The 12,307-nt window shown below is 38.9% G+C and overlaps 1 protein-coding gene across 2 annotated transcripts in view; it reads left to right on the top strand.

Moving 5' to 3' along the window:
• The window catches only part of ZC3H6 (zinc finger CCCH-type containing 6), a 28,893-nt gene that overhangs the window by 2,435 nt on the left and 14,151 nt on the right, over positions 1 to 12,307 (top strand). For both annotated transcript variants that reach the window (XM_055816161.1, XM_055816162.1), the window contains exons 2-3: positions 10,059 to 10,239; positions 11,590 to 11,715. In XM_055816161.1, the coding sequence (XP_055672136.1) occupies positions 10,059 to 10,239; positions 11,590 to 11,715 (307 nt within the window). The remainder of the gene's footprint in view (positions 1 to 10,058; positions 10,240 to 11,589; positions 11,716 to 12,307) is intronic.

The raw sequence follows: 12,307 nt of genomic DNA, 5'->3' as shown, positions 1-12,307 counted from the left end.
TGTATGATATTAGGTGCGCAAACGTAATCCTGTCAAAATCTAATATTTTAACTTTCTGAAGTTGATAAAAGATTTCCCTACTTCCCTCTGTGAAGGCCTGAAGAGAAACAGGGTCTTTCCTGTCCACAGACAACATGGCTGACTCACTAAGGGGAGGGGCAGCACAGCTTTAACTATGAACACTTTTTTTTTTTTCTTTTTTTAGTGCTGTGTTGGTTTTGTCCAGTCTCTGTTGTCAGTTGAAAAACCAGTTGCAAGGTCTGCTGAAAGGATGCAAGTACCTGATAGCTCATATTCTTCTGAGTTACCTTGAACTGGGGTCTCAGTGTCATACTTGTTTGGTGTTTTGATATTAACATGTCTCGTTTCAGTATGTTTTATCATGCAGTCATTTTTTTACTACGTTGGTAGCTCAGGTCTAGTGTACTGTAGGTACAGCCTATAAGAGGAAGCTGCTGAAATCATTTAACAGATCAATTTGTGCAGCCTAAATTAATAGCATTTCTGTTAACATTTAGTTAGCTTGATTTTGAACTGATCTGTAGAATTACAAAGTTGGTTAGTGTTTTTGAGCAGTAGAAAGCAGTAAAAAAACCTTGTCTGTCCATGCTTTGAATGTTCTGAGTTAAAGATTGTTTTAATCCAAAGTCTTTCTTTTCCTGGTTTATAGGTGGGGCACCTGATTAAGTGAGGAGGGTTTTTCATTCTCTGAATATTTTTAGTTAACTCATCATGGAGACGTTGTCTTTTGATGAAGTATTTGAGACTTTCTACACATAGATAATGGGTGTCCTTTAAAATTTTTTCCTGTAAGATTAGATTTTATTGAGGATTGCTTGTTACATAGGCAGGGTAAAAAAGTCTTGAGGCAGGGTGCAGGCATGCTCAGTTACAGTAAAGAAAAACACCAGTTTGTGTAAATGTGCAGGATTATTGCTCTCTTCTGGAGGTCAGCAAGGTCTGATTACTTGCACCAATTTGTGGTTGCTGTTGCCATCATCTGCGGGAGTGGCTGCTTCACGTTTCTCCTAAACTCTTGTTCTGTAGGCATTGTCCCACCTATATGTCATGTTGTTGGTGAGTGTACGTGCCTAAGCGAAGAACTAAATGCTCGTCACAAATATAAAAGCAATCAGTCCTTGTGCAGACTTCGGTGGACTTTGATTGTCTGACTAATAGTGAGCTATTACAGGCATGAGAAGGACTTGTTTGCTACAGTTGGTTCCACATTTGAAATCGGTGCCAGTTTTACAATTGCCAGGAACTTCAGAAAATAACTTGGAGCTCATTTATTTTTAAAATCTAAAATATTAGCTTGGTAGTGATACTTTGTTGGCTATCTCTGCTTTACTGTCATTTAATCTCCAGACTTGGAGATTTCTTAAACCATTATCTGCTGTAAAAATAGCAGTGACCTAACGATAGGTCTGAACATTGAGATGCTAACTCACAGATCACAGAAGTGCAAGTAATGCTTCTGTAGCCAGCATGGTCTTATGAGCTGCACTGCGAGTGTAAGTATCAGGCCCCTTTTAACATGCTCCTGGTACAATAAAGGAAATTCGACATTGGAGACAGCTCTCTGACAGACACCTGAGTGGCTAGGGAACTTGCTTTAGAAAATTGTCCTGATTTTTGCGGAGGGCGTTTGGAAATGCCGCTTCAAAACTGGGCTTGTCTGTTGCATTTCAGGTTCCTTTTCCCGAGAGGCAGGCTAATCCTCATTGTACGCTTTCATTACGTATTTGATACCATTTTTACATTTTAAAATGAAGTTGGTACAGTCACTTTCTTACTCAAGATAAACTGATTGGAGTTTTATGAAGTGTAGCTGAAGTGTTTGGTTATGCGAGTCCACCTGCTGTGGTGCTGCTCTTCCAAAGCCTCTCCTTCACCAGCTGCCTGTGCATGGTGTACATCCAGATGAGCTAGGTGAATAGAGGCTCTACCCAGCCACCCCTTTGTTTTTATTTTCCCAGTTTCCTCTTGCAGCTGTCTTAGGAATTGCCTGCTCCCTTCCCCTGTACCAGTTTTGCACTCCTGTCCTCATCAAGCATGATTTACACTGCTGCTCTAACAGGTCTGTCTGGTTCACTGTAATGGAGACCTGTTCAGCTAAATTACAGCCAGTGGCAAGTAAAGGGAAAAATGCAAGTGGTGGTTTGTAACCAAGATGGGTAACAGCAAACTGAAATTTGTGTTACGTACCTGAGTTGTAGGTTTTCTCCGTTACTGCTTAGCCAATATTGTATTGCAAGCGGCTTTGCCTGTGTCTTGTTGTGATCCGCGTGGCTCCTCAGCTCTGTGAAGCACCACAGCATTACAGATCAGGGAAGTGTTTGTGGAGCAGAAGGGCTAAAGATCTCAAATCCTAGTTGCTATTGTCCAGCCTGACTGCTCTGCCGGTTTCCTTTGCCACAAGGCTTCCAACCATCTTCATTTAAACTTGACTACTTAAATGTATCTCTTTTATTCAGCCTGGTGCTTTAATGCCCTCTGTCCACGTGTGCATATTTGGTTTGAAAATGTTTACTTACAGCTGTTCTTAGAGATATTTTTTGTTTCACTGATAGTTAATCACTGGGGAATGTGTCTGTGTTAAGTTGAAGTTGGCTGTGATCACTGAATGCAGCCTTGTAGCGATTTATTGGTTTTGAGCATGATTTCAAACCTTGCTTTGACATTAGGAAACTAGGAAGCGAAGAGATAATCGCTCCCAAATACGCCCTGTGGGCAAACAAGGCTTGCTCGCCATCCATAGCAAACATTGCAGGAGTGACAGAAACGTAGCTGGCTTATGTAGCTGTTACTCCTCATCCTCCTGGGGAGGAGAAGGTGGTGGCCTGTGTGACTTCCAGTAATTTCTTCTATGGTATTCAACCCTGGAGATGGTTAGGCAGCAGGGTGAGAATGTGGGCTTGCCAGAAGTTGCTCGTTGGCCTCCAGTACCACCACAGGAAGCTATATTTTGGCACGCCTCACTGCTGTCTTTCTCGCTTCCTTCCTCCATTTTACGGGAACACCGTATCTGTTACGGCCTCCTCTGGGGATGAAAACAAAACAGAGGTTAAAAAACCCAAGCAATCTAGCCTATAACTTTTTGTGATGCATTTTCACCGCCTGGCTGTGGATTAAAATAACTTCATATTTACAGAGTGGTCAAAACTAATGGGTGGCTGAAAAGTGCCATGAGTGAGCTGCGTAACATTGTCAAAGAAGCCAGTGCTGATTATCAGTGGATGCTGGCTTGTTGTGTTAACTGCAAAAACACCTTCTAGTTTTGTAGTTATTTTCCCTATTTTGTAAATTCTTTAGTAGCATGCTTGGACAAATTTATTTAATGAATGTTAGCCCTCATTTTGGACGAGTAATTTCATGTCATCAAAATGCATCTGAGTTATCGTGCTCTTCCTAATTTTATAAAACCAAAATCTTACCTGTTGAGAGTATTGCACATTTGTCTTGTGATCACAAACAGGACAGAGAGAAAGCATGTAATGATGAGAAGGGATAGCCGTGTGTGTCTGTGTGGTCACGAGTGTGGCATAGCACCATGTTATTCTAGATGCATTTGGTTTGGAAAATATGTGCAGGAGGGTTACATGAAGCAGCAGGAGTGTGTGAGGGCCTAGAATAGAGGGGTTAAGGGAGAAAACTAGTTTGGGGTACTAAGAAGACCGTGCCCAAAGGAAACTAAGGAGGAAAAATGTCCAGGAGGGGTGTAAGGCTTTTTCACTAAATAAGTCTTGACCATTATCAAAAACACTCGAGTACCTTACCATCAGGTTAAACTCTCTCCTGCATTGTATGTCCTTATCACAGATCCTCAGAGGTCAGCAGAGCAGGTGTATGATGCTGTTACCAGCCCCTGTGAATTAAAGGGCTGTTAACCGTACTGTTTCTGTATGAGAAGATGAGTTTTTGGACATCCTTGATGTTTTCTGATAACCCATCTCTTCTAGAACTAATCACAGAAAAAAGAGGTTAAGATTTAACAATGTACTCACTCTAGGAAGAAATCAATTTTGTTTTCTTTTTGGACAGTAATACTCAGTCATCACCAGAAATTGGTAGCTAAAAAAATAATTTATTAATTAATGTGTTAGAGATCTTCTCATGTGTAAAGTTTCCATTCCTGCTGCTGTGTTCTTTCTCTGTGTGTACAAGAAGTAAATGGGAGATGTTTGCAGCCTTTAATTATTTTCTACTATGTACTTTTTCTGGTCTTGGTAATACTTTCGGAAAGTCTTGGCCGTTAATATTATTTTTAAGGCTTATTCTAATAAATAAAGGCAAAAGCATCGTATTGTAAACCAAAATGTAATTATTTTTAAATGAGACCTTACCTCAGCTGTGAATCAAGCCTACCAAAACCAGACTGAACAGAAAATAACGTTTGATGATGGAGAGTCACATTTTGGTTGCACAATTTTGTTCATGTAACGTCTTAAAACATACAGAGCTATGGTTCTCATGTAGCATCTGCTCTACCTGCAAGTATGTGAAGTAATTCTGTTAGGAAGATTGGAAAAACAGTCCCACAGGGAAAACTCTTTTTAGTTTTCTTAAAATATTTCAGAGCTACAATTGTCAGTGTACTGAGAAAATGTGTCTTGTTTTTGTATCTTGGACTTAAGGAGCTTGAGTTGTAAATCTTCTTTGAACATAAAGAATGCTATTTTTAAAAATGCCTCAGACTAAGGACAGGAAAGGTTAAGTTAAAGCTGAGTTTGAATGTTAGAAATAAATAGTAAACACTAGAGTAATGGTGAGTTACTTTATGCGTGGATTTCTGTTTTCCCTAACCGAATATTTGCATAACTGCTCTTTCGGTGATTTCACCAGGCTGATTCTCCCTGAAAGACAATTTGGCTTCTGTGCCTTTCTAATCCATTTTGGAGATACTCTAGAAATACACTTGTGACAGTGGAAGCGCTTTCAGGTTTTCTTTTCACATATCCATCAATCTCTGAGTTATCTGGAGATTGTGGAAGAGGGAGTGATCCATCAGGGATTTTAGTGCTTTCTGTTGCATTTGGAGATGAACCAAATATTTTTTGTGCCTTTCTAGTCCTTGGTCAGGGGCTGATAAGAAAGATCACGGCCAGTATGCTGTGTTTTGTTTAGTTAGGATTTATTTAGCTTGTGGCGTCCAGGTGATGTTACTTAATTTTGCATCTCCTGTGTTCTGGACTGCAAGATTGCATTTGCTGGCCCATGGGTTATGAGTAGTACTGTATGGCAGCTTGTTTTAATCATTCAAATCGTTCAGGGCTCTTTATGAAGGAATTCCAGTAGGTCAGACAGCATTAGCCAAACGCCCCTGAGCAATTTAAACTGGGTATTTAATAAAGATGCTTTTATTTCTCTTCCAAAATATGGGTGTTTGGAAGGGGCTTGGGATGGGACAGGCTTGGTAATGCTGGCTGAGATCTCTGGTTAGAGATGTGTTAACCTCTTCTGCTGTTTTCAGTGCCAGAATTTTATACCACAGGTCTGCTCTGTAATAGGCCAGGGATTAATTTCTGTTAATCTGAAGACATGTATCAGATCTAGTTCAGCCTTTGCATATACTAGTACAGAATACAAGAAAATAAGACAGGGCAGAAGTTAAAAATTGCAAGTGTTGTTCCTTCAGCGCAGAGGCTTTTAGACTCCAGAGGTATGCGTTGTGTAGGCATCGTAAACTGTTCCGCCCACAGCTTGTTGGCATTATTGCAGTGAAGTTTGGTTTTGTGGGGTATTCTTTTGTGGGGCAGGGTAGTTGAAAGAGAAGTGAATCTTGGAAAAGACAACAAAGTTATACTAGATCAAGACAATTTTTATTTTTGTGTATCAGGCGTTTCCAGCAATAATAAAGCATACTAAGGTACTGTGTAAACCCAGATTATTCTGTAAGCAAGAACCTCTACTTTGCAAAACCTAAGTTCATATAGTCTCTTGTTAGATGAACGTTGCCATTTGTTTGCTGTAGATATCTGCCAGAGGGAAAGCAACCTAACATTCAGACCCATTTCCTAGAAAATCATCTGCTAGCTGTGTTTTTTCTGGATCACATGGGTTTGTTGACTTCTGTTACTCATAGTGGAAAAGGAGGTAGTCTTGGGTTACATCACTGAAAGCCCTTCCCAAAGCCTGTGGGATATATTTAGGAAGTGAACTTCTAAAGGGGGTGGTTTCTGCACTCACTTTCTAGTGTACAGCTCCAGTCTGTATTTTAAACAGGACAAAAAAAAGCCTATAAAATGGAAGGTAGTTTCTGTCCTATCACTTCCTTTAAACTTTCTTTGAAGAATAAGTATTTTCAAGAAGGTGATACATTTTTGACCATTATCTTTTCAAATCATATTTACGTAGGGTTTTTTTGTGTATGTCTGGGTTGGTGGTGGGGTTTTTTGCATTTTTTTTTTGTTTGGTTTTGGGTTTTGGGGTGGGTTGTTTTTTTTTTTTTGCATTCTTGAGGTTTGATGCTTGGAAAACTCTAGGATGTTGTGGAAAGAATTCAGGCATTTGGGGATTAGAGGACTTCCGTAATCTTACCCTTGAAATGCAATCTAAAGGATAGTATTACTGAGATTCTGCACAATTGTTTTACCTAGAAAGTTACTTGTGTCCTGTGCGCATCCCAGAAGTGTAAACATATGGGGGCAGTTCTCAAAGGAACTGGTAACTGCTAAATACCTTATTTCCCAAAGAGTGTTTTCAGTAGGCATTTTACATGAGAGGATATTTTAATTGAGTGGATGTCCTTGAGAGAGTAAGTTTAGCTGACGTTGTCAAAATACAAAAGACTTTTTTTCTAATAACGGCAGGCGTTTCATAAATATTTGTGTTCCAGTTTCATTAGGCATACTTTATTAATCAAGTGCCTCCTGGAAAGATGTGACAAATGCTTTCTTGGGATATTGTCTGCTATACTTCAGAATTTGTCAAGGAATGTTGGAGATAATGGACACTGTGGTGTTGGAAGACAGGATTTGTTTTATGCTTGTGTTACATACTCTGAAGATCTTTTATCTCAAGTCTGGGAGTGTCTTGGTGTTACATTGTCCTTTGTGAGGCAGCGTAAGGATTGTGTATGAGCAGATCTCCGTGAGCACTTGTAAAAATCATAAAAATGGGTTCTGAAACTACCTCTCCACATTCGGAGCCCGCTTGGTAGTAGGCATACCTTTATTATCATTGTAATTATTAATATCCATTCTGTGTTCAAAAGCTCACCTTGGCTTCAGAGCTTCCTACTGGTTTATATTTGCACTGAAATATACTGTCCTTTTCAAAGTGTTTCCAAGTAAATGTTTAAGGCCATACACAAAGCTGGTGACAATTGCATTTGCAGTGTAGCTAAACTTAATAAATAGCAGTTGAGCAGTTTTTCTTACCTTGTTTCCGAGTTCCCTTTTCCCTTCCTAGCGCCCCGTTGTGTTCGGTGTGCTGGCAGGAAGAGCCATGCCTTGTTGTCTGTGAAACTGCCCAGTCCCTTTCTACTTCAGCAACTGCCTGTGGCAGTCAGTGCTGAAAGTTCGCTCACTACAGCCGTGAGCTTTTACTGCCCATCAGCATGAATGATGGTCTTTAAACCTTCTGTAGCAGCATCTTGTTCAGATTAAATTTCTTTTTATGCCACTTTTTAATATTTTGACATTTGAAGGCTCCTTACAAACTTTCCTTCTTTCCAGTCCTGTTACTTCATGGTACTTAGCAAAACAAAACTATCTTCAGTATTTGTCCAGAAGATTATTTTCTCCCATATTCCAGTGTGCTTTTTTCAATTGCTAGGTAGGCAAGCTGCCCTTGTGCATTGCTTAGAAGTGTTCTTAGAGCCCCCTTCTTGATTATGTACTACAGCAAAACATCCTCATGAGCCTTGGATGTATATAATGTGCCTTTATGTGGTTGCAGTGGGCTGCCGTGAGGTGATGGGGAAGTGTCACAGTTGCTGTAGGATCCCACTAGTAGTTGAGAATGAAAGGTGAAGAGGTGCTGCCTTGGAATTGATGGATTTCCTTAGTTTTTCTCCAGAGCCTTTATGTGAGTTGATAATCTGGATGTGAGGATTTTTTTCCTCCTTCATTTGTTGGCTGCTTAGTGCTCTAGAATTATATATTTATTTTTGTTTGGGTTTTTTGGGTTGTTTTCCTTCCTTTTTGCGCTGCAATTGTTAAGAGTAGTTCTAAGAAGTTCCAGGCTGTATGAGGTGACAATACAGCAGTCGTGTCTTCTCCCCTTTTCTTCTCTCTGGCATATCCATTACTGCTCTCACAAAAAGTCACAACTTTGGGTTGCTTCTAACTTCTTAATCACTGGGTTTTTTTTTTCCTGTGGAGACTCAGGTCCTTGGCTTCCTTTTGAGTTCTTCCCCCTTCCTACTGTTCGCAGTCCCACCTTGAACTAGACAGAGTTGATTGTCAGGTTAGCTAATATGCTGCGAATACAAGACTGTGATGGACAAATCGTAAGGCAATTTAATATAGCCTAATTACTGCCTCTGTCCTAATACCTTCTACTGCCCTCAGCACTAGTTTGATCTTGTTTTGGGGTTTGAGTGTTTGTTTTTTTTTTAAATATATCGTTTTCTAATATCTACAAGCTTCTCCCCTTGCTGCCCTCGCCATCTGCTGAACCTGATACTGATGGCATTTTCAAGCAATCTCCATGTAAAAATTCAGGACTGAGTTTCTGCAGGGTTCCACAGTACCTGCAAAGGCTGAATTCCAGAAGCAGTGGTAATGTAGAAATAATTATATAGTGCCAATTATTAATGTTCAAAAGCAGTAAATTCTTCCACAACCAAAACCCAGCAAGTACCAAATAGAAGGGGAGTTGAGATCGCTTTGGCGGTATGTTCGAAATAGGGATAAGAAATAGGTTAACTCGTGTTTTGTTGAAGTGTTTCTTTCCTGGCAAAAGATTTTTAGGGTTGTTACTGTTCCAGTCAGTAGACAAAACTTTATTAAATAAAGTCTGACCCAGTTGTAGCAACTTTTTTTCCCTACTGATGGCGATAAGCACAAACTGTTCTGTTACTTGGTCTACAAGCACTTAGTGTTAACGTTATGTGTTTTTTTTTTTTTTTTTTAATCATCTTTCGGTAATACTTCATTTTGAAGACTTTTGAGACAGTCACATTCATATGCAGAAGTTATGTTCACATGCATATTGTTCCATTTATATTATTTATTGATGTATGAAATGACCCCCTACAAATGTCAGTTGCACATTTTAAAAAGACAAACCCCACCCTGGGTAGCTTAGAAAAATAGCATTGTCAGATGCCTGGTGTCTGTTTTTAGATTCTAGCAAATGAAATTCAAGTGTTAACTACTCCTTTCTTGTCAACTACTAATTTCTTTTGAAGAATTCACCTAAGCGCTAAATTAATCCTCCTTTTTAAAATTGCTTATAACATTGGCCATTGCACCCTAGATAACTGCTGTCCTGTCTTTAGTTCCAGGAGTTGGTGTGTTGACGGAAACATGTTTGTATTACTATGCGTTGTTTTTCCTGCAGTACCCAACCATTTCTCATTATTGCTACTCTTTCACTGTGTGGCTTTCATAGAGTTTTAATTGCCTTTAATTTTGATCATATCTGTTCTGCAAATACAGCACTGTAAAGGCATGTAGTAGCATTGTAATAGAAGTATTTCTAGAAAAAGTTAAATGACCTCTTCAGTTCGAAATGTGTTTAAGGGCAACAGAATCCTGTGTGTCGAAGCAGGTTGTTTTTTTCTAATCTAGGTTGGAGAAAACTGTAAGAAGAGAAGACCTTTGTTCTGAGAAGGAAAATAAAAATGCATTGGTTTAAAACTTTTTGGTTTTTTGGTACAATTCAAGACCATTTAATGGTTTGCATTACATTTTTCTTGAACTGTAAAAGAAAATTCTAAAATCCTACATAGTTCTTGGGGTATTACATGTTTTAAAAGGATATGCACATGCATAAAAATGTAGCTGGTGGAAAGAAATACTGGGTGTGTTTCTTTTTACTGTGCTATTGGACAGATGAGGTGGAACATAACATGTAATTGTATTGTATTGCTATTTCTCCTCCTACAGAGAAGATGGAGAGCTAGAAGATGGTGAAATAGATGATGCAGCATATGAAGATGTGAAAGAACATGGTACAAAAGGTGATGATAAACAGAAAAATGAAAAAGGACATAGAAAATCACGGAAGAAACGCAAAAAAGAAAAAGAAAAGAAAAAATCAAAAAGGAGAAGACGGGATAAGCATAAGGTTAGGAAATGCAAACCAGAATATTGGAGGTGCTTATTTTAATTCCAGATTTAGACAAGAATCCAGGGAATTAGTGAAGAAAACTAAAATGGTTTTATTACAATTTTGGCAATCTTTGGTCTCCAAGGGCAAGTTTTGGGAATTCCTGTCTTACCAATACACTTCAATATTAAACAATTTGTTTAAATAGACGTTTGACACATGAAAGTGCATATTCACACATTTCAGTGACAGTTTATGTGGTGTAAGAGACAATAAATCATTAAATAATCCAGCCATGGCACATTGCAAATGGTAGTTTGGAAAGTTGTCTGTTAGCTTCGCCTAAATGCGTTTTCATAAACTTGGTTTTCATCTGTTTATATTTAAAAGAAGTACAAAATCAGATTGTGGGCATAACTGTGTTATTTGTGATACACATCTTCATTGGATGCTTATTTATTTCAGTATTTCTTTTAATAGCAGTTTACAAAATACCGACATTTGTGAGCGTTTTACTCCCTGCCCTTGTCAGTGGTTGTGCTAGTTCTGACATGAAAGGCTCAAGTGCTGAACCTCTCCTTAAATTGTTTAAATCTTAAGCAGCAGTGTAAATTAAGCACTGGCTACTGTCCACAGCAATGGTAACCAAACCATAAAGATTTGAGAGTTTTTTAGGATAAGAGGCAAAATGTAAATTCAGGAAGTTCAATCTTCATGCTAATTATCATATCTGTGGGAAGAAAACATTTCAGGCTAAGCAAATTCTTTAGTAAAGTTCACTATGATAATGTGTCTAATATATATTTTAATCAACTTAAATGCAAGAGATTGACAAAATTTTGTCCTAGAAAAGGAACATCAGGTTTCATTTTCTAAAGGTCACAAAAATGCAATGTTCTTATATGGTTCCCCTCTAAATTTTCTGCAAAACAATATGTCTTAATAAAACATTGGTAATGCAGTAACACTGAGTTTTCTCCCCACAGCAAATGACAGGCTGCTAATCATTTCTATGGTCATGTGCAAGTTTCTAGCCAGCTCCCAGGTTTGTTAGCCTTCCAGCAGCATCCCTGCTGTCGCAAAGAGGCAGGGCTCAGACACTCATAGGAAGCTGCCTGAACCCAGAGAAACCACATAGCCCTCAATGACTACATTTGGAAGACTCATCAGATCAGATCTCTGATAAAAAAAGTGGGTCCTCAAAGATTGTGCTTTCTTTAGCTTACTCCAGAAGCAGAGATTTGTGAGACTTAAGAAAATATTTTCAGTTATTAGACTAATGCTTCCTTTAAGTTCACATGCAGCAGCCGAGTTACTCAGGGAATTATATAATAATGTTTGAGAGCACTGTTTTCTTCTTTTTTTCAGCATAATTCCCCTTCCAGTGATGACAGTTCTGACTACAGCCATGACTCTGATATTGAACGGACAGAAAGACCACATAAAAAGAGTAGCAGCTCTTCATATAGAGATTATGATTCTTCGTTCAGTCAGGTAGTATGGTTTTAAACCAATTTCTCATGTTTTTATTTAGGTGCAGTTTAAAAAATGCAGATGTAAATGATGCGGTTTTCGAAGGCTGACTTGATCACAGTGCCCATTCTCACAGATTTCAGGAAGCACATCTAGTTTTCATCTGCTTGGGTAGATTTCCAAATGTAAAGCTTCTTCTGTGGCATGAATCTTAAGTGGTGTAATCGAGCCTGATACTGGTTTTTTCCCCCCATCAGGCAAAAATTAAGATTCCTTTATTATTTCCTGCTTTGGATTTAGACTGTAGTAAGGAAACAGCCCCTGAAAAGCCACCTTTAAAGATCTAGAGTTGATTCTGCTTTCTGATAGCTCAATTTGTCCTGGCTTTTCTCAGCCTGTGCAGCTTGATAACCCTTCTGAGACCGTGGGGTGAAATAGACTGGCATTCTCTAAAGCTGCATTAGAGTGGCTAGAGGCTTGATGAAACTCTGGTACTTCAGAGGAGAGGAGATTTTCTGTTTAGCCTGAAACTGTTCCAGAAACCTCTAAGCCAGCTGAATTTATTAACAAACTGAAGATCCTGTCTGCAGAAACAGGAGAAGGGACAGTGCTG

Source organism: Falco peregrinus, chromosome 11 (assembly GCF_023634155.1).
Source record: "Falco peregrinus isolate bFalPer1 chromosome 11, bFalPer1.pri, whole genome shotgun sequence".
Classification (NCBI taxonomy): domain Eukaryota; kingdom Metazoa; phylum Chordata; class Aves; order Falconiformes; family Falconidae; genus Falco; species Falco peregrinus.
This window is presented reverse-complemented; position numbering and strand designations above follow the sequence as displayed.